At 51.6% G+C, this 24,053-nt stretch overlaps 8 protein-coding genes across 8 annotated transcripts; 7 read left to right on the forward strand and 1 right to left on the reverse strand.

Moving 5' to 3' along the window:
• Positions 1-122: 122 nt before the first annotated feature.
• AYO21_01138 (hypothetical protein) lies at positions 123-1,613 on the forward strand (the record flags this gene model as incomplete). The annotated part of the gene is made up of 1 exon (XM_022651122.1): positions 123-1,613. One exon carries the CDS (start codon positions 123-125, stop codon positions 1,611-1,613), a length of 1,491 nt encoding a protein of 496 aa, XP_022516600.1.
• Positions 1,614-2,026: 413 nt separating this feature from the next.
• Positions 2,027-5,110, forward strand: AYO21_01139 (hypothetical protein; the record flags this gene model as incomplete). The annotated part of the gene is made up of 2 exons (XM_022651123.1): positions 2,027-2,095; positions 2,141-5,110. The coding sequence occupies 2 exons, from the start codon at positions 2,027-2,029 to the stop codon at positions 5,108-5,110; spliced, it is 3,039 nt and encodes a 1,012-aa protein (XP_022516601.1).
• Positions 5,111-6,070: 960 nt separating this feature from the next.
• On the forward strand, positions 6,071-8,063 carry AYO21_01140 (hypothetical protein; the record flags this gene model as incomplete). The annotated part of the gene is made up of 3 exons (XM_022651124.1): positions 6,071-6,475; positions 6,535-6,926; positions 6,983-8,063. 3 exons carry the CDS (start codon positions 6,071-6,073, stop codon positions 8,061-8,063), a joined length of 1,878 nt encoding a protein of 625 aa, XP_022516602.1.
• A 481-nt stretch (positions 8,064-8,544) lies between these two features.
• AYO21_01141 (hypothetical protein) lies at positions 8,545-15,203 on the forward strand (the record flags this gene model as incomplete). Its single annotated transcript, XM_022651125.1, has 10 exons — positions 8,545-8,811; positions 8,865-8,924; positions 8,967-9,159; positions 9,209-9,592; positions 9,848-10,213; positions 10,265-10,370; positions 10,422-10,679; positions 10,726-11,927; positions 12,003-12,538; positions 12,597-15,203. 10 exons carry the CDS (start codon positions 8,545-8,547, stop codon positions 15,201-15,203), a joined length of 5,979 nt encoding a protein of 1,992 aa, XP_022516603.1.
• Positions 15,204-15,390: 187 nt separating this feature from the next.
• On the forward strand, positions 15,391-16,519 carry AYO21_01142 (hypothetical protein; the record flags this gene model as incomplete). Its single annotated transcript, XM_022651126.1, has 2 exons — positions 15,391-15,444; positions 15,593-16,519. The coding sequence occupies 2 exons, from the start codon at positions 15,391-15,393 to the stop codon at positions 16,517-16,519; spliced, it is 981 nt and encodes a 326-aa protein (XP_022516604.1).
• Positions 16,520-17,781: 1,262 nt separating this feature from the next.
• On the reverse strand, positions 17,782-19,083 carry AYO21_01143 (hypothetical protein; the record flags this gene model as incomplete). Its single annotated transcript, XM_022651127.1, has 1 exon — positions 17,782-19,083. The coding sequence occupies one exon, from the start codon at positions 19,081-19,083 to the stop codon at positions 17,782-17,784; it is 1,302 nt and encodes a 433-aa protein (XP_022516605.1).
• A 763-nt stretch (positions 19,084-19,846) lies between these two features.
• On the forward strand, positions 19,847-21,076 carry AYO21_01144 (hypothetical protein; the record flags this gene model as incomplete). The annotated part of the gene is made up of 2 exons (XM_022651128.1): positions 19,847-20,202; positions 20,260-21,076. The coding sequence occupies 2 exons, from the start codon at positions 19,847-19,849 to the stop codon at positions 21,074-21,076; spliced, it is 1,173 nt and encodes a 390-aa protein (XP_022516606.1).
• A 1,020-nt stretch (positions 21,077-22,096) lies between these two features.
• Positions 22,097-23,696, forward strand: AYO21_01145 (hypothetical protein; the record flags this gene model as incomplete). The annotated part of the gene is made up of 2 exons (XM_022651129.1): positions 22,097-22,462; positions 22,539-23,696. The coding sequence occupies 2 exons, from the start codon at positions 22,097-22,099 to the stop codon at positions 23,694-23,696; spliced, it is 1,524 nt and encodes a 507-aa protein (XP_022516607.1).
• Positions 23,697-24,053: the final 357 nt, after the last annotated feature.

A 24,053-nucleotide genomic window follows, 5' to 3' on the forward strand; every position in this document is an offset into this window, starting at 1 on the left:
GAAGCCATATCAACACTCAAGGTATAAAAGACCTACGGTAGGTGCTCGAACCCGTCAAGTGGAAGACATCTCTTCAATTCCAATCGATTGAAGGCCTTCGCTATCTCTGTCAACTTCTCACAATGGGAAACGTGTCCGCACTCTTTCTTACTCTAGGCTTGTTACAAACCGTTGCTCTCGCTCTATCCTCCAGCTCAGCCCAGCATCTTGTTCTCAATCGTCGAAGCACATCAACCCCCAGCAATGCCACTTCGGGTCTCTTGTCTACAACCTTTGGAACAATCTTCGATGTCAACGTGACGATCGGCGGGCAGACCTTTCCTCTCCTTGTCGACACTGGAAGCAGCGACACGTATGTCATGAAGAAAGGCTATCAGTGTTTTGACAAGAACAATGGGACTGAACTCCCACAATCTGCCTGTTTGTACGGCAGCGCGACATATACTCCGTCTGCTACATATTCTGAAATCCCGAACGAGATGTTTGGTGTTCAATATGGCGCGGGCATTGCCTCCGGCGTCTTGGCCCACGAAGAAATCACTCTCGCTGGCATCACAGTCAAGAAGTCAATTATTGGAGTGGCTAATAGCTCGACTCCCATGGGCGACGGCGTCAACTCTGGCCTTCTGGGTCTAGCATATCCAGCATTGACATCAGGTCATCCAGCTAACGTCACGGACAACACGACCTACTTCTACAACCGCCTCACATATAATCCATTGCTGTTCACCATGCACCAACAGGGTCTAATAGACCCATACTTCAGCCTTGCACTGGCACGAACACCACAGAATACCTCCTCTGGGTTTGGGGGCTACTTGACTCTCGGCGGCCTTCCACCAGTTCCGCACAGCGATGATTTCACCAAGGTCCCAGTTGAGATTGACAATTCCGTCCCCATTCAAGTCACGTCCAATGAGCGCGTCCGTGCCTACTGGGCGATAACCGTATCTTCTATTGTGTACGGCCCCGGCAATAAGACCACGGTTCTCTCTGCTCCTCACCCAAACAACATCACGGCCTCTTCCACAACCAAAAACGGCACTTCATTCCAAGCATTCATCGACAGCGGCAATTTCTTCTCTTACCTTCCTGATAAGACAGTGGCCTCTGTAAACTCCCTGTTCTCACCGCCCGCTGTCTTCGATGCCACGACAGGATTGTGGCTCGTCGACTGTGCCGCCACCCCACCCCAATTCGGCCTTGGGATTGGTAATCAGACGTTCTTTCTCGACGGTCGTGATCTTATCTATCAAACCGCTGACCCAAGCGGCGGTAAGGCGCAATGCGTCTCGAATATCTTGAGCTCGAACTTCAATGGGGGCACGGCTGGGGATCTCACATTGAACATCATCGGCGCACCCTTTCTCAAGAACGTGCTTACGGTGTTTGACTTTGGGGCCAATGAAATCCGTTTGGCGAAGTTGGAGGGGGAAGTCACAGAGCCAGAGGGTCAGGGTCAAAGTGGTGATGGAAATGGTGGTTCTGGAAACGGAATTGAGGATGGGGCTGCCCAAGCCAGCAATGCTGGCCCAACTGTGAAGATCCCCAATAGTCTCTTGTCCTTCGTCCTGCTGGCCTCGGTTGCTGGTGTCGGGGTCTGCTTATTCTAAGTGGGCAAGAAGTAGAGTAGGAACTAGGATGGACAATGTCGGATCTTTGGAGGATTAGGTCGGTTAGCTCAAGCTGTATAGTCCGAGAATTGATTCTTTGTTGTAATCTCATCTTCCCGTAGGCCACATGGGGTCCCACAAGGCTGAATGTCTTGGATATGACGTAGACGTGGAGCTGAGACTCCAATGCATTATTCAAGGTTGTCCTCCTCGCGTCGAACTCCCCAGCCGCCTCAATCATTGACTCTCTCCGCACGGAGTCGGTCATGAATGATTGCTGCTGCGTGGATATCGCTTTATTCTTGGCTCTGTAGTCGTTGTCTGTTATGTTCTGCTGTCTATGGCACTTCTCCCCCTTTTCTATACTGTGCCAACATGATTCCTACCTGACGCGATAGTTGCGCAACTCCAGGATGCCCATCAACACGCTTACCGCTGGTGCTGCCGTCACTCCCACTGTCATAAAGACATGCATATCCCATGTACGGATGCCACCTGCTGCAAGAATCTGACCTAACAGAGCATAGTATGCCAACCGGAAGCCCCGACGCCAGAGACCAACTGCCCACATCTCCTACGATGAAGGCCTCCATCTCATGCGAGCCTTTCTCCACTATGCCTCACACCATACAGTGGAAGATTTACAGTCCTTTACCGCGCAATGGGTCCCCAGTCCATCTTGGGTAAGGACCGAGGGTGTCACAATCACTGGCGACCATGTCTCCAAGGCTGCGAAGACGCTCAGGGACCAACTCGGCGAAACCGGGATTGAAGAAGTCGGCGGGATGCAGTGGTGGCAATGGAGACCCAAGGGAGCTGATCTGAAAGCCGAGTGGGTGGAGATGCGCGCACATTATAACGAACACAAAAGACAAGGCACGAAAAGCAGGAGGATCATGCTCTACATCCATGGAGGGGCGTACTTCTTCGGCAGTGTGGACGTCCACCGGTACCAGCTTCAAAGACATGCTCGAAAACTCCAGGCTCGTGTATTTGCCCCGAGGTATCGGTTAGCACCACAGTTTCCCTTCCCATGCGGACTACAAGACTGTCTTGCCGCGTACTTTTATCTGCTTAGCATTCACGACCCTTCCGAGATCATCCTGGCAGGGGACTCGGCCGGTGGAGGCATGGTGGTCTCGATACTCTGCATTCTACGTGATCAAGGACTCCCCTTACCTGCGGGCGCGATTCTCATCTCTCCATGGGTGGACCTCACGCATTCGTTCCCCAGTCTGAGCGGCAGTGCAGAATTTGACTATATACCACCGTACGGCTTCATGCAGAAACCTTCAACCTCATGGCCCCCTCCCAATGACGAAGAGATAGCGACTATCAGCAAATTGGCAAAAGGCAAGGATGTGTCTCTCAAAAACGTCGAAGACGAGCCAAGCACGTCCGCGTCAATACCTACCAAAGACGATGGGGATGTTGAGCCTGGGCATCAATTGCCGCTGTCTATGGAGCTAGATGGAAAGCGTGTCGTCCTAAGAGATCAGATCCAGATGTACACAACCAACCAGCTCATTGCTCATCCCCTAGTGTCACCTGTCTTGCAACCCTCCCTAGGCGGTCTGCCTCCGATCCTAATCCTTACTGGTGGCGGGGAAATTCTGCGCGATGAACAGATCTATCTTGCTCACAAGATGGCAAATCCCTCCAAGTTCCCCTTAGGATCTATTTACAAGGCAAGATATGATCCAGATGGAACCATCCTCGCAAAATATAAACCGACACCAGTCCAATTACAAGTATGGGAAGATCTGTGTCACGTCGCTCCAACCTTGTCATTCACTCGCCCGGCCAAATTCATGTATCGTTCGGTGGCACAGTTTGGGGCGTGGGTGCTAGCCAAGGCTCAGAAGAGGGCGATCGAGATCGTAGATGACGACAATATCTCGGTCATTTCCTCACGGTCAGACGATAGTTCTCGAACGAATACCGAGGTCAAATCATCGGATAGCAGCGCGGCAAAGGCAAATCTGGACCTGAACAAGGCAACAGGAAGCGTCGGTCGAGCAGGAGATCCAATCCCACCTTTCGAGAACAACATGATTCGTCAACGGATTGACCGCCACGGAAGGATCTATCCCCTCGCCGACCCGCAAGAACTACCAGCCTTGCAAATGCATCCAGACCAGGTGGGGGTAGTAAAACCCGGTCCTGTACGGGAATGGCTCGCGGCTAAAAAGATTTGGGACACAAAATATGCCTCAACGAGGAGCAGAGTGCAAAAAGAACGAGTTCGGGCATTATCGAGTGGAAAGATCAAGGCCTTTGAGCCCGGCGAACACCCTCCACCGTGCGCTCTCGCGAGCCGGCGGACGGACAAGGACCTGATTGTCAAGAAACAGAAACGGAGCTACGGGCTCGCAATGTGGAGTATGTGGGGAAGCAAACATGACGAGTCGGTGCTGAAGAGGGAAGAAGAGGCCGTGGAGGTGGAGAAATCGGAGGATAAACTCCTAGGACGAGAGGGCGAGGGAGGGACCTCACCTGCTGATGTCGATCGGGAGCGATCTTCGACACGTTGGCGAAGTCATAGCATGAAGCGGAGCCTAAGTGCAAAACGGACGGCCAGCGAATCAAAAACCCGAGGCAGGAAACGCACCATCTCGGTCACGGACAGAGGCCAAGCTGAAGGTCGTTATGTTCCCCCAGTTTTGATTCCGTCAGGACCCCCAAGTTCTGCCGAGCTACTCAACACGGCAGGAGACCAACGATCGGCTCCATCTGGGCACATCGCTTCGCCTGAATCATCCCTACTCTCCGCAGGCTTCATTCCAAAGTTCAAGACAGCAACACACCTTCGTGATGACAGCGGTGGACAACACGGGTCTATGATGTCCGATGCTGCAAGCACAATGACTGGCCGTAGCGGGATCGCGGCCGATGATGCCAGCACTCGTGCGGTATTTGCCGTGTCAGGTATCTCGAAGAGCCTCGACTCACAGGAAATAGAGAGGGCAAAGTCATCAAGTCCAGATCCGAACACAAGACCAGGAAGTCCCTTAGCAAACGAAACAAGAAGTTTCGTTTCCGGGAGTGAAGACTTCAATGAAGGTACAGCAAGTATAAATGTCGGCGTTGATCGGAGCACCATTATTCCAGGGAGAGCTCGCATCGGGCCTTTTGGAAACGATACACCTCGAAGCCACCGCAGTCTGGAGCGGTTACAAAGCCACCAACGCGACGAAGGAATGGATCGTCTGGCTCCGCTCAGAAGCCCAAGCTCCACTGCCATTGTGAAGGCAGAAGGCGTGGTTGGTATGGTTGACAATGCAGAGCATCCGGGAACAGGCGCAGTTGAAGACCATGAGAGCGAAGAAGATCAGGCAGACAAAAAGAAGGAGGTGAATGGAACAGTCAAAGAAGAGGCAGCCAGCGTGCAGGAAGGATCAGTCGGAAGACAAGTTGATGGGGTTATATCTGAGCGGCCCAAGATGTATGAGAGGACGGAGACAAAGTTCCAAACGGCGATGGAGAGTCCGTCTTGAAGCCACCTCAAGATTGGATAAAAACAACAACACCATCTTATACTGTTTTCTGCCTGCCATGTTTATCCTTGCTTATCAAGTCTTGGACCGATGTCCATGTGCAGAGCCTAGCTATTCGTGTTTCGAGATTTGTGGCGCATTTTTCCTCATAATTGCTATCTGGAAATATCAGACCAAAGATAGGAAAATTGAAGAGAAGATCATCCGATTGAACAGCCAAACCCACCCACGTTCTTCGAGAGCCATATACCCACGAGGTATGTGTCCCATGGAATGGAAAGGCAGCAGTCGAAGTTCTATATATTTTGGCGCTTAGTCATTCAGTGCAACCAACAATGCCACCCAAATGCCACCTAGAATGCACCCTGGCACCTCAGTCAGACGATCCTCTTGACCCGACAGACACCCACATACCTCACTGACCTCTCATGCCTAGCGATATGTACCTACCTGTTAGCTTCACGACACCGACAACTCCGTTACAAGCCTTGTAGTGCAGACACGCAGAGCAAGCAGCCGGGCATGCATAGCCACTCACCCACCCATTGCGACTTGTTCTCCCCTTCTGCGCCTCAATACGATAAACCTTCGCCCGCAATTAAACAGCTCCAAGCCTAATCAATCCTCTTTCAACGAAGCCCGATGTCCAGAGTATCCTGGGATCATGCAAATCAATGTCGCAACCACCCTCGTCAAGGCAGCCCAAAGTGCAGCCAGCTACTGCAGCATCTCAAAGCCACCAATGGAAGTTGCACATCAAAGTGCGACGCCTGGGGCTGAGACGCCCCAAGGCACCCTGACTAGCGAGGCAGACACCGCAAAGCATGCAATCCAGGCATATCCCGACTGGGAACATGCTCACGTGTATTATTGGCTCTCAGCCTCGTCCAGATTCATGTGCACTTGGACGGCTTCAATAATATCAGAGGTGTAGAGTTCAAACACCTTTCAGGGATTGAGATGGCGGCGGAGGTCGTGCTAGGCGCTGTCGGTCTCCTCCCAGTGATACTCGAGGTTCTCAGATCCTATCGAGACATACACGATAAAGTCCGCACTTTTCGCAACTGTTGTCAAGAACTCGCCTGGATCCAAACGCGGCTGAAGACGCAGAAGCTCAAATTCTTCTACAACTGTGAACGCTTGATTCGGATCAAATTGGAGCAGAATGAGGAGCTGGAAGACCTGATCAACCTCTCGACACAAAAATTCTGGTTTGATGAATCTGCGAATAAACAAGTGCGCGATTCGCTCGGTCGCATAACAGTCGATCTGCTGCAGGACATCGTGGCAGAAATCCAAACCATCCTCAATGATTTCGACAATGACCTTCAGTGCCTCGACGTCATAAAGTCTGAGAGAGTCGTGGTACTGTCCTCGTCTATCCACGCCCCCCTGGGTCTATCACTAACACAGGACGTCTCAAGGGTGAATCTCTACAAAAAGCCTTCCGTCGTCTTCGCCAAGGCTTCACCATTGTCTTTGAAAAGTCTCGATTCTCCAGAAATCTGGATCGGTTGCAAAGTCGCAACGAGGAACTCAAAAGTCTCATTGAAGACTCGATCGACTGGTCCTTCCATGAGCAGCGCCGAAGACCTACCAAATCAAAGGATACCATCAGATCATCGGTGGCCGAATACAACATCGTGCAGTGCGTCGCAGGGAAACTGCACGAGGCGCTGAACGAAGCATGGTGTTGCAATGGCCTTGGCCACACTCATCATTACGCAAAGTTATGCGTTGGTGTACAGGTCAATAGAGGAGTGCGATTGGATCTGGCGATTTCTTACGGCATGCATGGCGCACAGGACACTGGAAAGTGCGCGCTCCGTGGCTCCTATTACTTTTGACCCTAGCTAATGTGACATTTGATAGCTATTCTGCTGAAGAACATCCCACATGGTTATACATCCAATCATCGACTACCGAAGCTGGATCTGCCATAGCAAGCCAAAAAAGAGCACGGTCTTCAGAAGAGAGTGATACCGAGAGCGATTCCCCTCATGCAAGGGTCCGCTATCATGCAGCGAAGGTGTCCGCAGGTGACCACCAGCCAAGTCGACATGATGCAAGCGGCCCATCGAACCTTCTCGGCTCCTGCGCACCCTCATCCATTTCCGGCCCTGCCACAGGGGCAGATACCATATTCGTTGACCTTTGCCAGTCGGACAATGTGTGCCGCCATCTGACCGACAGCCCTGGCCTTGGGCCCGACGACAAGTCAAGCCAGTGTTTAGGCTATCTGGAGAGCTCAGATCAATTTAGACACCTATTCTACTCCCCTAAGGCCGAGGAAGCGCTGATACCTCAAACTACGGCGGTTCCGTCTCGACGATTCCTGACCTTGAACGAGGTTTTTCGTCTGACTGATAATGCGACCTTAGATCCCCGCTACAAAGTTCAACTTGCCCTCAACTTGACAAAGGCTGTGTTATGTTTCCATCAGACTCCTTGGCTTCGGGAAGGCTGGCAGATTCACGACTTTGCATTCTTTGATCACCGGACGAAACTCTCAGACATTCAATTCAACACTCTCCACTTGACGTCGCAGTTGACAGAATGCAGAGCTCAACCACCATCGCTTTCATCAGCAATGGAAGGTGTTCAGACACAGTTTCAGCTGTCTTTTCCCCCAACGCCACACCTTGTCTTCGATCGCGGCGTAGACAACCTCACACTCTTTAACCTAGGGGTAGCCCTACTTCAGATTGTTTGCTGGAAGCCTCTTGGGGAGCTTGGTCAAGGGCAAAATCTCGATGACATACACTTGGCTCGGAAGATATCCCTGTCTGACCAGGCCTCAGTTTTGGGTCCCAAGTTCAAGGATATTGTTCGGAAATGCCTTCGTTGCGAGTTTGGTTCTGGCACCAATCTGGAAGATGAGAATCTGAAAGGAGCTGTTGCAGCACACGTGATCCCAACCCTGGAGTCAATGATGAAGGCAATGAGCATCTAACAGGTGAATATCTGGAGTCTGTGGATCCAAATGATAGTGTGCGACTACATAGCAAGGTGTTTGAAAGGTTGGCGTCAGGACGATGGGTCCAGTATCTGGTATAAAGGAGCCCCCAAAGTCGGATGCCGCACAATGAGCATTTGCGTACGTACACCCAAAACTCGATACTACATCGAAAGCGCAGAATGACGTTCAACCTTTGGGGCAAGGCAAGGTGATCAACTAGAGTCCAAGGCTGAATGAGGCTGACACGCAGAGAACGCTGAAATTCAGCCTTACTGAATACGAGGACCTACGCGACAAAACGAGTTCTTGGCTTGCTGCCTGATTAACAACTACACTGTCCTTGATTTGAAGCCATTTAATTGCTCGTTGGGTCTTTGGTAGTCTTCTAGACTCTCGATACTCCTCTTTGGTACTGCAGTCTTTCTGTGGTCATCGCTCATTCTCTATATCACGGAAGGGCCGTCCCCATCTCTTCATGGTCGATCTTTCCAAGCCTCACCGCATCATCGGTGAGGCTGCCAGGAGCTTTGAATCACTATTGTCTGGCAGCGATGCACGTTTATTCGAGAAGACTACGCTCGCCGATGTGCAGGAAGCTGCCTTGGCCATCCAGCGTGCGCAGGCAGACAGAAAATCCCTTCAAAACATCGCACGACTAGCTGGATTGTTCAAGTCGTTGCCAGCATTCGCTGCGGTTCTCCAGCCTCTTTGCCCAGAACCTGCATGCCTCAACTTTCTATGGGTATTTCATGCCTTTATTTGGTATCATATGGAGAAACTTCTAACATCCTCAAGGCACCAATTGAACAATCCCTTCAGGCAAGTCTCGTCCTAGATCAAACCACGAACTGTGAGGTGAGTTACGAAGACTGACACAAGCATCTTCCGGCAATCTAGATTGCAGACGGCTATGCCTCTGCCTTGGATCAACTCATCGATTCCTACCAACAAATCGCAGAACACCTTCCCCTCTTCGACCGTCTGACCCCTCTGCTTCTCCAGGATGAAGGTACACAGTCAATAATCGCTCACGTCTATGGTGATATACTGGAGTTTCATTATTGCGCTTATCGACTGCTGCGTCAAAACTGTGAGTTGGCTAAAGGTTTCTTCACTTGGTCCTTCTGACAGTATATCAGCCTGGAAAGTACTATTCGATGCCACCTGGAAGAATTTCGCACTTCGTTTCAATGGGATCCTTGAGAGGCTTGGCAAGAGCAGAGACGTCCTTGCTGCAGGAGTAGACAGCATTGCCGTCCTGGCAGACGAAACTTTTCGTCGGGAGGTTCTTAATCGGATGACCCGGTTGGAAACTGAAAGGGACACTTTGCAACTACGAAATGTTCTCACTTGGCTGAATGGAACACGGCTGGATGAGGATCAAGAATCAGTACTGCAAAACCGTTCAATTGCCCGCCAGCAAGGGACGTGTGAATGGATTTTGGAAAATCCTAATTTGCGATCATGGCTGGATCCCGAAGACAATCGACCCCTTCTTTGGCTGCACGGAAAACCGGGCTCAGGTATGTCAAATTGCTTTAGGCCCCCAACTGGCTAATTTCATGTCAATAGGGAAGACGACCATTGCCGCATTTCTGATAGAGAACGGTCCCTGGCCAGCCAATAGCACCCTCCTCTACTTTCTCTGCCCTGATGAATCCCCGCGTCATAGGTTCAGTGCATACAGCCAGATATCGCAATGTTTGATTGCACAACTCCTCACCAAGAATCGGGCCCTCGTTCCATATCTTCACGATAGACTTACTTCATCATCTCAGAGCATGATGACTCTGCTCTCGGAGCTGCTACGAGCTACTGGGTCTGCGTTCCTGATCATCGACGGCTTGATCAGTGTGAACCGGAGAGTCAAGCCTCTATACTGGCAGAACTGGCTAGTCTCTGGTCATTGAAGGAAAGCAGCAGTCCAGATCGTGCTCTGGTCAAAGTTCTCATTTGTTCAAGATCGACCGTGGAAATCTACTCAAAGTTGAGGAAATTCCCCGGAATCTCTTTATCCGACGAGAAGAAGTCGATATCGGAAGATATTGCCATTTTTGTAAAGAAAACCCTTGCTCCCTTGCATGACTTGGACTGTGCAGATGTGGTAGAGGAGATGGAGCGGATGGTGGTCGCGCAAGCTGACGGTGAGTATGTCCCCTGGTGGCATTCAGACCAGTGGGCTGATTCCTATCGAGGAATGTTTCTGTGGGCGAAGCTTGCTGTTGCCCAATTGCTCAGCCAGCATACTGTAAAGGGTTTGCACGCTGCGTGGGCCAAACTGCCGCCTGAGCTTTCGGAATTGTAGGTTGTTTGTGCATCCTTGTTCTAGGGTGACTGACTTTTACAATCCAGATATACCGTTATTCTCCATCGACTTCAGGACTGCGATGAGCAACAAAAGCGACACATCAATCATGTTCTTGGATTGCTGGTTGTTGCATATCGACCTCTAAAAGTCTGGGAGGTTTGTGATGCGATGCTATTGCAGGATGGTCAGTTGCCACTCAACAGCGAGACAAACGTCCTACACGACATCATCGACATGTGCAAACCCTTTGTTGGGAAAGGGAATCATCAGACTATCAGACTGGTGCATTGGTCTGCCAAAGAGTATGGGGATATCTGTAGAGAATGATTGAAGCTGACATGATCACAGCTACCTGTTGACCGAGTTGAACGGTCCCTGTATACAGCTCCAGCAAGCACACATCAATATTACACAAGCTTGCATACGATGTTTGACAACTTGTCATCCATTCACCAAAAGCGAAATATCACCAGAATCTCAGAAGCAGATCGTGAAAGGAGATTACGATTTTGTTTTCTACGCGTATGAGTACTGGATTTATCACCTAAGAGAGTCGTTCCGGAGTCACACGGCGGCAGCTTCGACGGATCTCGCTGATGGTAGGAAAACAATATGTCACATGGTGTTTGATATGCTGAAGGCCATGAACCAATCTCGGCTAGACAAGAAATTCCTTGACAGCGTCGAGGCCCTAAAGGACAGACTCAATACCCGGGGATCAAATCTCGAGGATATTCTTAGACCGATTCTACGTCCACTTGCTAATCAAACGTTATTCCTTTTACGTGGAGCGGATCCGTCCCCACGCCCAGGTAGTCAGCGGAGCTCAAGCATCCTCGACATCGCGTTCACCAACTTCCAGAACGCCTTCGAGGAACTATACGAAGCTGGTTCCTCCTTTGATCCCTCCAGATTAGGTATCGCAGTTACGGATCTGGACAGTTTCAAGACACGTCACAGCCCTACTCCGTATCTATGTCGCTACAGTGAGTGCGGTGCGGGCGCTGTTGGTTTCACGAGCGCTCCGGAGCGTGAAGAGCACGAGCTATGCCACCGAGGATTTTTCGGCTGTACTGAGCCTGCATGCGATTTCCGTGTCCTTAAATTTGCTTCTTGGATTGATTTACGAAGGCATGCAGAGAACTACCACGGCGACAAAGATGCACCATCACAAACATCTCACGCGAAAGGCAAACGACCGAGACACGGAAGTTTGCTGCCTCCATCCACCACTAAAGGCAAGGCTGGCGAGCTCAGGACGAGAGATCCTACACATGAGTTGCTACGTGAATCTGAGGTCGGCACACTGGCTCGGATCTTTCGAAGCTGTGTCAGATTACTCAAGTCGATGGTAACCATCCTACAGGAATCGCAAGCTCCTCCTCACCTGCTGGAAGGAAAATTGATGCGGGCTTTGAACACACTTCAGCTCTGGGGAGATGCTTATCAAGTCGATGAGGGATACCTGGATAAACTATTATGCAAATCAACGGAGCTGCGAACCACTACAGCAACGCTGCTGGCCGGAATTGGAAGCATATTATCCTCTCGTGAGTGACTAGTGACTTTTGACTATTGCGGCGTTGGTTATGCAGTTCGGATGACAGGAGCTGACTTTATGGTAGGATTGCTAGGGTCTCTGTTTCAGACTGAGAAGAATCGATTAGCCGCTATTGAAAGCAGCAGAATCCAGAGTGCGTTAGACGATGTGCGCCACATCGCAGAGGATTATCAGTGGTTACATGACGACGATGAATTAGCGGACGAACGTGCGAATGCTGGTGGCGATTCTAACAGTCCACGAGCAGAAGAGGTTGAAGCTGTCGCTGATGGCCTCTGTGACTACTCTCTCGAGTTGATGCAGATGACCGATCTTTTCGACTCGCCATTTCTTCACGAGAAAGTCTCCAACAAGACGTCTGCTTTGCCACTTGCAGAAAGTACCAAGTCCTTGCTGCGTCACTCTGATGCTACCACAGACACCATATTAAAAGCCCCATCAGTCCTTGAGGCCAGTCCTCCATTGAGCTCTAGTGTTGAAGTCATAAAGTCCTCAGAGGCTCTCAATATAGGCCGTGTACAGAAAGAAGGACGATCAGCACTACATGACCTAAAAGAACCGCAAAAGATTCTTTCGTTTACCAGCTACTGCTATGGCATGGTGAGTGTCCCCCTTCTCTCCTAGCTTGTGTATGGGTGGCTGACACTCGTGTCAATAGATTTCTGGAAAGGTTCTGGTTCAATCTGGTTCACCTCTCTCAGTATCAGACTTGGTTTTCGTTCCGCCGGACAGACTTTACCAGACTCCAGAGGGCGATCAGTGGGCAAGCTTCGAAGAGCAAGTCGCTAGTGTTTGCGCTTCTCTGGTGGAGTATCACGGAGTCAGCCTCCAGATCTCTGTCAGGAATGATAATGGAAAGGATGGTTCATCAGAGAAGACATCCACTCCAAAGAAAACCCCAAGGCACCAAAAGGATATCATCGCCAACATCATCATCTATGGGCCTCCAGCACTCTGCGAATCAGTTGGAGACTACCTGTCCGCTGCCGGGTTCTTCCTACAACATCCAACGCATTGTAATCAAGATGTGCCGTATTTGAACCCTCACGTCCTTGGTTTCGGCGAGGACAACCTTCAGTTCACGTCTGAGCTCTTCCCGGGTGAACCGCAAGACGAAACAGAACTTGACAAAAACCCTCTTTCGAACTTCTATAGCAGTTCGGAGTTCGAAGAAACCGCTCAGCCAGACGGAATTGCGACTGCAATGGCCCCACATCAGAAAAAAGCATTGACCTTCATGATTGAGCGTGAAAGAGGGTGGAATGCCTCGAACGACTTCTGGACAACCCACATCGATGCGTTTGGAACCACGAGATACAAAAACACTGTATCTGGCGTAACTCAGGCATCGAGACCAACATCGCTTCATGGAGGCATACTCGCGGATGGAATGGGTATGGGAAAAACCCTCAGCATGCTTTCGCTAATTGTCGCAAACCCGTCCCGCAATGACGAGTCCAATCAGCACGGGAAAAATGTCGTCAAGAGCACATTGATTGTCGTCCCCTCTAGTCTGTTATTGCAAGCGTGGCAAGATCAGATAAGGATGCATTGCCGTCCAGAACATGTTCGCTATCAGATTTTACATGGCCCTGAGCGACACAAGGCTGTCAACATCGGAGACTGTGATATTGTTTTGACCACCTACAACACCGTCAGCACGGACTGGAAGAGGAACAGCAGTGAAGAGGGCGTTGCTTCCCGCCCCAACGTTCTGTTCGAAACGTCCTGGTACCGTGTGGTCTTGGATGAAGCACACTTCATTCGCAACCAGAACACAAAAAGTGCAAACAGTGTCTATTCGTTGACGTCGCAGCGCCGGTGGTGCATTACAGGGACGCCCATACAGAACAGATTGACCGACCTATTCAGCCTTTTCCGGTTCCTGAGACTTGACCCCTTTGGCGATTATAAGGTCTTTGAAAAAGAGATCCTTGGGCCGTGGAAGTCGAAATTGGATGACATAGCTACGGCTCGTCTTCGGTACATTGTGAAGGCAATCATGCTGCGCCGTTCATGGACGCAAGTACACCTACAGGAACCAAAGGAATACGTTATTGAGGTTTCATTCAACGCTCAGGAACGTGAGGAATATCAGAAAGCTGCGACACAGGGTATCAGCGACTTGGACAGTGCCCTCGACACAGACCAACAACCCTTCAATTCGGTGTATTTGAACTCCCTCCAAAACCTCAACGTCCTGAGATTCATCTGCAACCATGGTATTCGTCCAAGTCGTCAAGAAGCTGAGTGGGATTCAAGCTGCGTATTCGAGACAGCTTCGCCAACAATCTCCAAAGAGGAGGCGGAATCCGGAGAGACGACACTTTTGCGCGATCTTCTCTCGGAGAAAAATGTCGATGAGTCTTCGTCATTCAGGGCATCTTTCAGGGTCACAGATCCTGATGATTCTGAAAACGAGTCCCCTCCGTCATTGATCAGCGGCGGCAGAAGTACGAGAGCTTCATCGGCAGATCCTACAGAAGAGGCTCCAGTACCGTGGGCTTTTAGCCTGGATCTGGTCTGTGTACAATGTGGAAGCCAAAACTTGAACCCGAGGCAGGACAGTTATGACTTGGGCAGTGGCACGGACACCTACACCGAACACATTCCGCCTCAACTCTGCAAAAATTGTCTTGAATACGAAAAGCCCGTATCCTTAGACTTGTCAATTTATACTGAACATGTAATGTCAGCCGAGCCGGCAAGCCAGGCCGGACAGCCGGTCATGAAGCGGTCGACCAAGATCATGGCTCTGCTGAGTCAGATCACCCACGTACCAACAAGTGAGAAATCCGTCGTTTTCTCTTGCTGGACACAAAGCCTGTGCGCAGTAGAGGACGTACTGTCGCAAAACGGAATCTCATGTGTTCGTTACGAAAGCACATCGAACTTGGCACGGCGACTACGGGTGCTAGATATGTTTGCGTACGACCCTTCCATTCAAGTGATCTTGATGCCCATATCCTGCGCGGGTGTAGGCGCGGGTCTCACAGCAGCGAGCCACGTCTTCCTTCTGGAGCCTCAGTGGAATCCGACGGTCGAGGCGCAAGCGATAGCCGGAGTCGTCAGATTAGGCCAGACCCAGCAGGTATCGGTGTGCCGCTTCGTGGTTAAGGACACGTGCGAGCAGAGCATCATGAAGATACAGACGCAGAAACTCAGCCTGGCCAATCTGGTCGTGGACAGGTCGACTTTGCAAAGGGGTCAAGTTGGAAAGAAACAGCTTCATCAACTGCGTGGACTGGTGTCGTCGGGATCGTAGAATTTATTGTATACGCGGAACAAAGATGATCCGATCTGTCGGATCTGCCCGAGTTGGAAATTTCTCCGCATCTTCAAAACTTCCCCAAGTGCCCGAGAGTTTAGATTGCATCTCACAATCACCTCCTTCATCATCTTTGATGGGTCGTTGTCTTCCATGATCTTGAAGAGCACACCTGCCAAAGACTATGCGCAAGTGCTTCAGCACATGTGCGAGAGTTTTCAGCCATGAGAACCCCTTAGTATGTCGCTCACACTCAGACCTTTCCCCGCAAAAGTCGATTGTTCGTAGCCAAGAGCCCATTGCAGGGAGCAACATCACCCGCTCTCGCTCTCCGTGCGACAGAAATGCTGAAGCCATACTGATCTTCTGCCCGTCTTCTTCTCTAGGGTCTTCCCCGCTCCCCTGCACCAGGCGGCAAAGGACCACCGCCAACCCTCCCACGCGCCCAACGGGGCCTCCCTCAAAAGCGCCCGCTCCGCAATGTCAAGCACGCCATCGCCGTGTCCTCTGCCAAAGGCGGCGTCGGCAAGTCCACGCTGGCCGTGAACCTCGCCCTCTCATTCTCCCGACACGGTCTGCGGACGGGGATTTTGGACACGGACATCTTCGGGCCCTCGGTGCCGACGCTACTCGGCCTGTCCGACGCCGGTGAACCCAAACTCACCGGGCAAAACATGCTGGTGCCTCTGACGAGCCACGGGCTCCAGAGCATGTCCATGGGATACCTGCTGCCGAGCGAGTCGGCGCCCGTAGCGTGGCGCGGGCTGATGGTGATGAAGGCCCTGCAACAGCTCCTGCACGAAGTTGATTGGTCGTCTCCGGCACCCCTCGACGTGCTGGTCCTCGACCTCCCACCGGGCACGGGCGACGTGCAGTTGACAATCGGACAGCAAGTGGAGCTGTCGGGCGCGGTGATCGTGTCGACGCCGCAGGACATTGCGCTCAAGGACGCCGTTAAGGGCGTCGCCATGTTCCGCAAGATGAACATTGACGTGCTGGGCATGGTGCAGAACATGAGTGTCTTTGTCTGCCCGCACTGTCACCAGGAGACCAGGATCTTTGCCCACAGTCACGGTCCGAACTCGCAGCACAGTGGCAGTGGCAGCGGCCCGAGCGGCGCAGAGGCCAAGGCGGCGGACCTCGGCGTCGATTTTCTCGGCGACGTCCCCCTCGACGCGAGGATCTGCGCCGACGCCGACCGCGGCATGCCTACCATCGTCGCCGAAGAGGCCAGTGGCGTCAAGGTCAATTCCGGGTACTATGAGCGCATTGCCGAGAAGGTTGCCCGGAAGATTGGGTTGGCGTGGCAATGATGACGATCAGATCATGATGGTGCGAAGGGGTTGTGGGGTGCACATTTATTTGCCCGATCCGTCAGGCTGGCTGACGAGCAGCAAATCTGATCTGATAGATGGTGTCCTCGTCGAAGCAACAGAGCACACACAGGGCCAGACATCCACCTCACTCAGCACGACTTCGCGGAGATAGGATATGGTCACACAATCAAAACACCACCCGCCAGTCATTCCTACCACTGACTGAGAGAGGAGAATGCACGTCTGGCGACCTTCCAGCCTTCCAACATTCTTCTCCGTGCTACCCAGCCTAGGCAGTATGTCCTTATAGCGAGCTAGGTAGGGCTCAGCAGGATGTTTTAACAATGTGAGGTTATGTGATGTTCTATGGTGGATCTGCTGTATTTTGTATTTGTACTTGAACCAGCACATGTCCTTGGTCCTTGTACCCCATCTGCCTCCTTGTGGTTTTGATATGGTATAGCGTATCTAGCTGTCTTGTACGATACTCTGTCTTCCTACCTATTATGGAGGACATTCATGGTGGTCCTCGATGTCTCTCTCTTGACGCTGTGACGCCGTGACGTTCCCTAGTATATTTGTATGTATGAAGGATAATCAAAGCGCATCTCTTTCATAGTACATACATACACACATAGATACCTACAGTAGATCCTTGATGCTATGCATGCGGCAATCACACCCTCTTCTGGCTGGATTACATTGCATTGCGATTTGTATGTGTCTAACCGGTCAACTTTGTCCTTGCACATGACATGACATGACATACATGAACCAGTTCGGAAAAGGCCCCGTTATCCTTGTGTGCGTAGCACGAACGCTGTCATCAAGACTCCTCATACTCTGCCACGTGGTCCCGGTCCCGGACTGTGTGATGGCTTCCTGCCCAAGATTGCCTTGCTCGATCTAGGCGACAAACAGAGCACTGGCTGACTGGCAACATGCGACCCTCGACCGTGTGACGTGCACGATTGTCACTCCGCATTTTGGCTTCGTCGGTTTCACTTGTCTTCTTGGAAGCTGGGATTCGATCGAAGGGATATTCTCGCACAATGGTCAGCAGAGGTTACACGATGGCTCTCTGTCATCCATTACTCTTGTCAACGATGAAGCCTGACAGACGCTGTTGACGTGCAAGAAAGCGCCCTCTTCTGTGATAAGGGGAACTATGCGTGGTTGACATTCCAGGTCATTCGTCTGGCGGTAGCCTGAAGAAGGGGTCGACATTGCACACAAATCCCATCCTCGGAGCGGATGGCTCAGTCAAAGGTTATCCGCTTGCCCTGAAAGGTGGCCTGGCTTTGGTCCTGCATCTTTCGCCTCTTCGCCGCTTCCCAAGAGGGATGAAGAGATCCTTGATCATCACGCGAGTTTGCCTTGGGCTTTGGTGGGTGACCTGGGCGGGCCGCCGCATGACCCCCTGTCGGCTTCTGGTTGAGTTTTCTGTCCTGAAATTTGCCTCGAGGGCGGTCGCTGCGATCCACAGCACCTCTCTTCGGATCCCATCCTGCATTTTTCCCCTCCTGATCCCTCTGCTTCTCGAGGTGTTTGGCTTTTTTACCGAACTTGAGCTCCGCGATTTGTTGTCGGGCACGCTGCCCACGTCGATTTTTCCGAGGTTTGGGCTGCGCGGGGCCTCGATAACCGTTCGCGTCATCTTCAGATTCTGATCCAGAATAGTAGCCTGCCACGCTGAGGGATGGTAAAAATGCAGTTTTGGTGGTCGGCTCAGTCGAGGGTGGCATTCGAGAGGGTCCACCTTCACCCTCGGATGAATCGCTTGGGGATGGGGATATAGAGATATCGTCGTCCCCAACATCTCTTCTGGTATTAGACATTTGCTTGACGCCTTGTTGCGGTAGCTCTGAGTCTACAGCGACTTCTCCATCGGACTCAAACTCATCCTCGTCTTCAGAAGATGCCAAGCGACCCTTTGCGAGTTCAAATATGTGATCATCCTCGAGTTCGTCCGGACTTTCAGACCTGTCGGTGGAAAAGCCGTTGAACTCGTCCTCCTCCAATGACTTCTCCCTCGTACCGGTCGCTTTCCGGTGCACTTCTTTGGACCCTTTTGAAGCGACTTTCGGGTCCTGGGGAATTTCAAGTGCGGTGTACACTGTTTCTATGATCCCCGGTAACACCTGTTTGACAGGGTTCGAATTGAACAGTCTCCCAATTACATTCGCCTCGGCGCTTGACTTGACGTGTTCCAGTGGAGGATCTTCGCCATAGGCCTTGATAAATACCGGATGCTCCCTGATTCGTTTCGTCTTGACCAAGTGCTTCAGAAGTTGATTCTTGGCCGTTTGCTCGAGCTCCAGCTGTTTGAGGACGACGACCTCTTCTCGCAGTCGCAGTAACGTCTGGGGGTCGTCGCTTGCATTCTTCTGGCGGCGGCCTAGTTTCTGTCTCTCAAAGCCTCGTGCCAGCTTTAGAGCATCTTGAAGGATCTTGACGCTCCGAGTGACTCTGGCCCTCAGGCCTGACACCTTTAACCCGAGGTATTGTGGCTCTTTTCCTGGCTCTCCAGAATCGTCACTGTCGCGTTTTCGCTTCGACATTGTCATAAGCGTGGTATAAGTGCGTCAAGGAGCTCATACGTTAGTAGTACCCATAGCAAACATGATTGATGTCTGCAATATTTGAGCTGTGATTGAGTATCTAGCAGAGGAAGGAATTTGATCAAATTATTTTCAAATGACCAAAACTTGCTTGGTGATGGTTTTCTTAGGTAATGACACTCCAACTAAGTCTAGTATGAGCTATCGCGCCTCTAGCTTCGGCAGCTCCCGGCAACTCTAGTACTTGTACCTGCTTCGTACCAGCACGTGACGTGGTGCATGGACTATGTACGAGGACGCCCTGCAGCCAGGCAACCGACAGACAAGACAGGGAAAAGACTCTCGTGGGACTCGTATACACCAAAAGAACTTCAACACCAGTCAGCTTGATTTCGGCAGTGCAAGTCATGCATCACGTCAGGAGAAGGCAGCAGCACCAGCAGGGCATCATCTTACCACAAGGTGCCCAGGCGCGCCAGGATTGCCTACCAATTGGAAGCTGATTCTTAGTTAAGGGGCCTTGAGGCTGAGACGCGATGAGCTGAAATCCCCCAAGTTCTGCCAAACCACCTCCTCAGTCATACTCTCATACTCTCATATCATCCAGGCTGCCATCACTTCTTCTTATTGTCACCATCATCAGCCAACTTTCATCTCGTCTCTCTTGTCTTTCATCGCCCTTGCTGCTCGAATAGCCGTTGCTCTCCCACCATTCTTCACACAACCCAGCTAGTCTCCACAAGGACCATTCCTGACTACAAATATGGCGCTTACAGTCTCAAAAGCCCTACTGATTCTATTGTCCCTGGCCGGCTTTTGGACGCTCTGGGGGTTTCCATATCAGAATGGCCTCCTCAAGATCTTAAGCCAGCAATCAGAGCCAGGCGCCGTTATTCCCGGCCCAACCTCAGCTCCCATGAAGCAGACCTACACTGGCATTGGCCCGATCGATAAACAACTGACAGTCTTGGTCAGCTTCTTCTACACTGCCATTGACGGCAACCGCGCGGATGTGTCGCTGTCTTTCCTCTACCTAGGCGGTCAAGTTCTTGCCGCATGGGTCTTAATCATGGTGGAGGGACTCCGAAATGGCAATCGAGGCAGTTTCCTGCTCACCGCGTAAGTGTGAAGCTAGATCGTGGAATGGGTTTCGTGACTCCATCTGACCATTGACAGAACAACACTGCTTGGCCTGGGGGTTGCCATTGTAGGCTATGCTTGCGTCGCACCATTGTGGTTTGCTCTGCACCTATGGACGTCGCCCACCGTGTCCAAACCCAAGGACTATCAACTTTACGTTGACGTGCCAATCAAAATCGCCATTGCACCCATCAGCATCCTCGTCGGATTCGGGCTTCCGTCCCTATTGATGTGCCTCCCAGCGCCAACGATAGTGTCATTTGAGATGAAGCAAATGTGGACGGGGATTCAGCAGGGTTGGTCGATTTGGATTGGTCTGACACAATTGATCCTGACCTCTCTGGCCCTGAACGTTGACCAACGGGCCTCCATTCTGACCGAGAATGATAAGCGTTCAAAGAGTGCCAGGTACCTCCGACTTGCATATGCATTCGCAATCATGTCATCGGCGGGTTCTCATCTGGCGGCGCTGAGCTTGTCTAGCCTGGCTTACCTCTTTCCGGTTCTCTTCAGTTCCACCTATCTGCCGCAGCTTCAACCTGCTAGGATCTTTGTTCCTGTTGTGCCCTTTGGACAGCCACAGGTCAAGGTGCTCGCAGACGGTGCGCTGTGGTTCCTTCAGTGGGACATCATTGTCGGGGTCTCAGCCTCGCTTCTGTGGGGTTTGACCGTACGAGATGCAGGTAGAAACGGGAAGACTACCGTTGGGCAGGCGTTTTTCAGTCTCATCAAGACCATTGTAACTGCGGGCTTGCTTGGTCCGTGTGGCGCTGCTGCTGTTGCCGTCTGGACTCGTGATGAATTAATTTTGGGGAGATCTAATGCTGGGGAAAAGAAAGACAAGGGGATCTGAAGGAGAAGACGAATGCACAAGAAATACAATGGCACCGTGATACCGTGGACGGTTCTTGACTCTCACAGATATTTTTGGTCCTTTTCTGCGGGCGTTGGCCTTTTTGGAAGGTATTCCATGCTTTTTGGAGAACAGTGGTCGGATACGTGAATCTGTGGAAAGTGCCTAGTACAAGAGAAGGAGAAGGATTTGAGAAAGTCTGATGATGGTTCATGGTGGCAATAGGAGCGGGCCAACCACCAGTGGACAGAAGACTTTTGCGCGGTGGCACCTATTTTTGGGGGCGGAAAGAGCGGCCGTCTTTTAAGCATTGGATGTTCCTTCTCAGTCGAGTTTAGGCGAGCCTGAAGCCTTTTAGTAACCAACCAAGCCTACTACCAAGCCTGCTTGGCCTCTGCTAGGCTTGAGGTACTACCTGCCCATCCGCTCTCTGTTAGGCCTGCTTGGGGCCGAAATGAATCTTTGAGTTTAGGGGGATTTAGTGCTATCGGGAACCATTCTTCAGCTGACCCGGGCGGGGCACAAGCGAGCCTTGGGAAGATCGATCTTCAATCATCTTCTGTTTCCTTGCTGGCCAGGCCGACCGGACGGCATCCTGCAATCACAAAGTCACTCAGCTGGGAAGCTACGGCGATGACGTGGTGCATTTGGGGCTGCCACTTGTGCAGTTCAGCCGCTCCCAGACTGCGGCTCACTCCTGGCCTTATAGGGGACGAGGAGAAAAGTGATCAAGCCAAATCAACAACCAACCACTCGCACTCCTTGAAACCCTCGTTTGCCTCCCAGAAGATTTTCTCTTGGTGAACTGGCCCTCTCACCCAGTGTTGCACCATACACCAGTTCCTGCCACTCCTTCGGGGCTGTGTAACAGAGTCCACCAACGGAATCTGCACTTCATCTCCCTCGTTCATGTGTACATAACACGGTCACCGTTCGTTTCTTCCTGTCCACCTCGCCTCGACCTACGACCAACTGCCTTAGCCTTGGCTGTAACATCGACCAAACGTCAGACTATCCTCCATGTATCTTCTTGCTGGCACGGCCATTGCGGCTCTCGCAACCTCGTGTGCCGCCTCACCAGGCTATCTCAAGCTCGGCCTGGAAAGAAGGGCCCCCCCTGAGGGCAGATTAATACGCAGACAAGACTCGGGTGGAAGTGTCGATGCGCTCGTGACACAGAACACCAATAAAGCCGAATACCTGGTGAACATCACTGTTGGCACGCCTCCACAGGATTTAAGCGTTACCCTTGACACCGGCTCTTCAGATCTTTGGATTCCCGCATCGTCAGCAAAACTATGCCAGCAGGGCAAGTGCGACTTGGGCGCCTTTGATCCAAGTAAATCAAGCACTTACAATGTTATTGAGGAAGGCGGATTTAACATAGTAAGCTCCCATACCCAGTGTAATGGAAGATTTGCGACTGGAAGAGCTATCAAACTGACGCATGAATTCCCCACAGACATATGTGCAAGTTGGAGACACCGATGCTGGCGACTGGAGTTCAGACACGATCACAGTCGGTGGATCTCCGTCCATTGAAGACCAACAGCTCGGAGTGGCAACTGCGTTGTTCGACCAACATGGAGTAATGGGGATCGGGTTCGACACCATTGAGGCCTCCAACGACAGCCCGAATGGCGTCTATCCCTCAGTCTTGGACAACCTCAAGTCGACCGGGATCATTGACCGCAAAGCCTTTAGCTTGTACTTGAATGACCTGGAAGCAACAAAAGGCGCAGTTATCTTCGGGGGAATCGACACAACAAAATATTCGGGAGACCTTGTTGCCCTTCCACTCCAACCCGGTCCAGATGGGAGTGTTTCAGAATATTTCGTCACCCTGACAAGCGTCTCTTTCACAGATTCGACGGGTCAAACCACTCAGTTATCGCCTGAAGGGTATGCGCAGGCTGCCTTGCTTGATTCGGGTACCACCAACACCCTTTTGACCAACGATGTCCTTGCCCCCTTGGCTCTCGGATTGGGGGCGGTTGTCGATCCTTCTGGAGAGGCCTACCTAGTCCCATGCAGTCTTTCGTCGGCCAATGGTACCATCGATTACTCATTTGGCGGCGAAGACGGCATCACAATACAAGTCCCTGTTTCGCAGGTGGTGGGCGGTCAAGTATACACATCGTCAGAATTTGACGATCCGTCAGGAGGCTGTGTGCTAGCTTTTGGGTCTACAGCCGAAGGTGCTGGGGCCAGTATCTTTGGGGACAGCTTCTTGAGGAGTGCGTATGCGGTTTTTGATATCGACAACCAGATGGCAGCGCTTGCGCAAGCCGTTGAAAACGAGGAAAGCACGAGTAGTATTGCGGTTTTCCCCACAGGAACAACCATCCCGAGTGCGACAGTCACCGCAACTGCAACAGGAACTCAACTCACCGAAGTGGTCTCGGAAACAGATATCCCGACTGCCAGTGTCCAAAGCTCCACCCTGGTTCCAGGAACGCCGACATTCAGCTTGGAGGCGGCATCGTCGACAGCTACCACAACAGGAGAGTCTTCGTCGTCATCGTCATCGGCGGCAGCAAATAATGCGGTCAATGCGGCCATTCCGACCGCGGCTCTGTTGGGGCTGGGACTGGCGGCGGCGGGAATGGTGGGACTTTAAATTTGCCGTTGTGTGATGCAAACGGGAGTGACTTTGGATTCGGTGAATGGCTCACACACGAATACATATAGCAAGCATCGGCGCATTGATTGAGCACTGTTTCACCCCGCATATACAAAGGAGTTATTGGCTCAGGGAGAGGTACGAGGTACTCCGTATATACCTATGAACTAGGTACACCGCTCTTTCAGATGCCCACTGTGCCGCCAGATCGCGGTCCTATCGTGATTCGCGTCAGTCAAAACAGACAGATTACCCCTCCTTCAGTAACACTCGTAGAAACGCATGCCGTGAAAAAGCGTATTCTCCCTCAATTTCAACTTTCGTGCGGATCAGAGACATCTACACTTCCACCAG

The sequence above is a fragment of the Fonsecaea monophora genome, assembly GCF_001642475.1.
Source record: "Fonsecaea monophora strain CBS 269.37 chromosome Unknown Scaff4, whole genome shotgun sequence".
NCBI lineage: Eukaryota > Fungi > Ascomycota > Eurotiomycetes > Chaetothyriales > Herpotrichiellaceae > Fonsecaea > Fonsecaea monophora.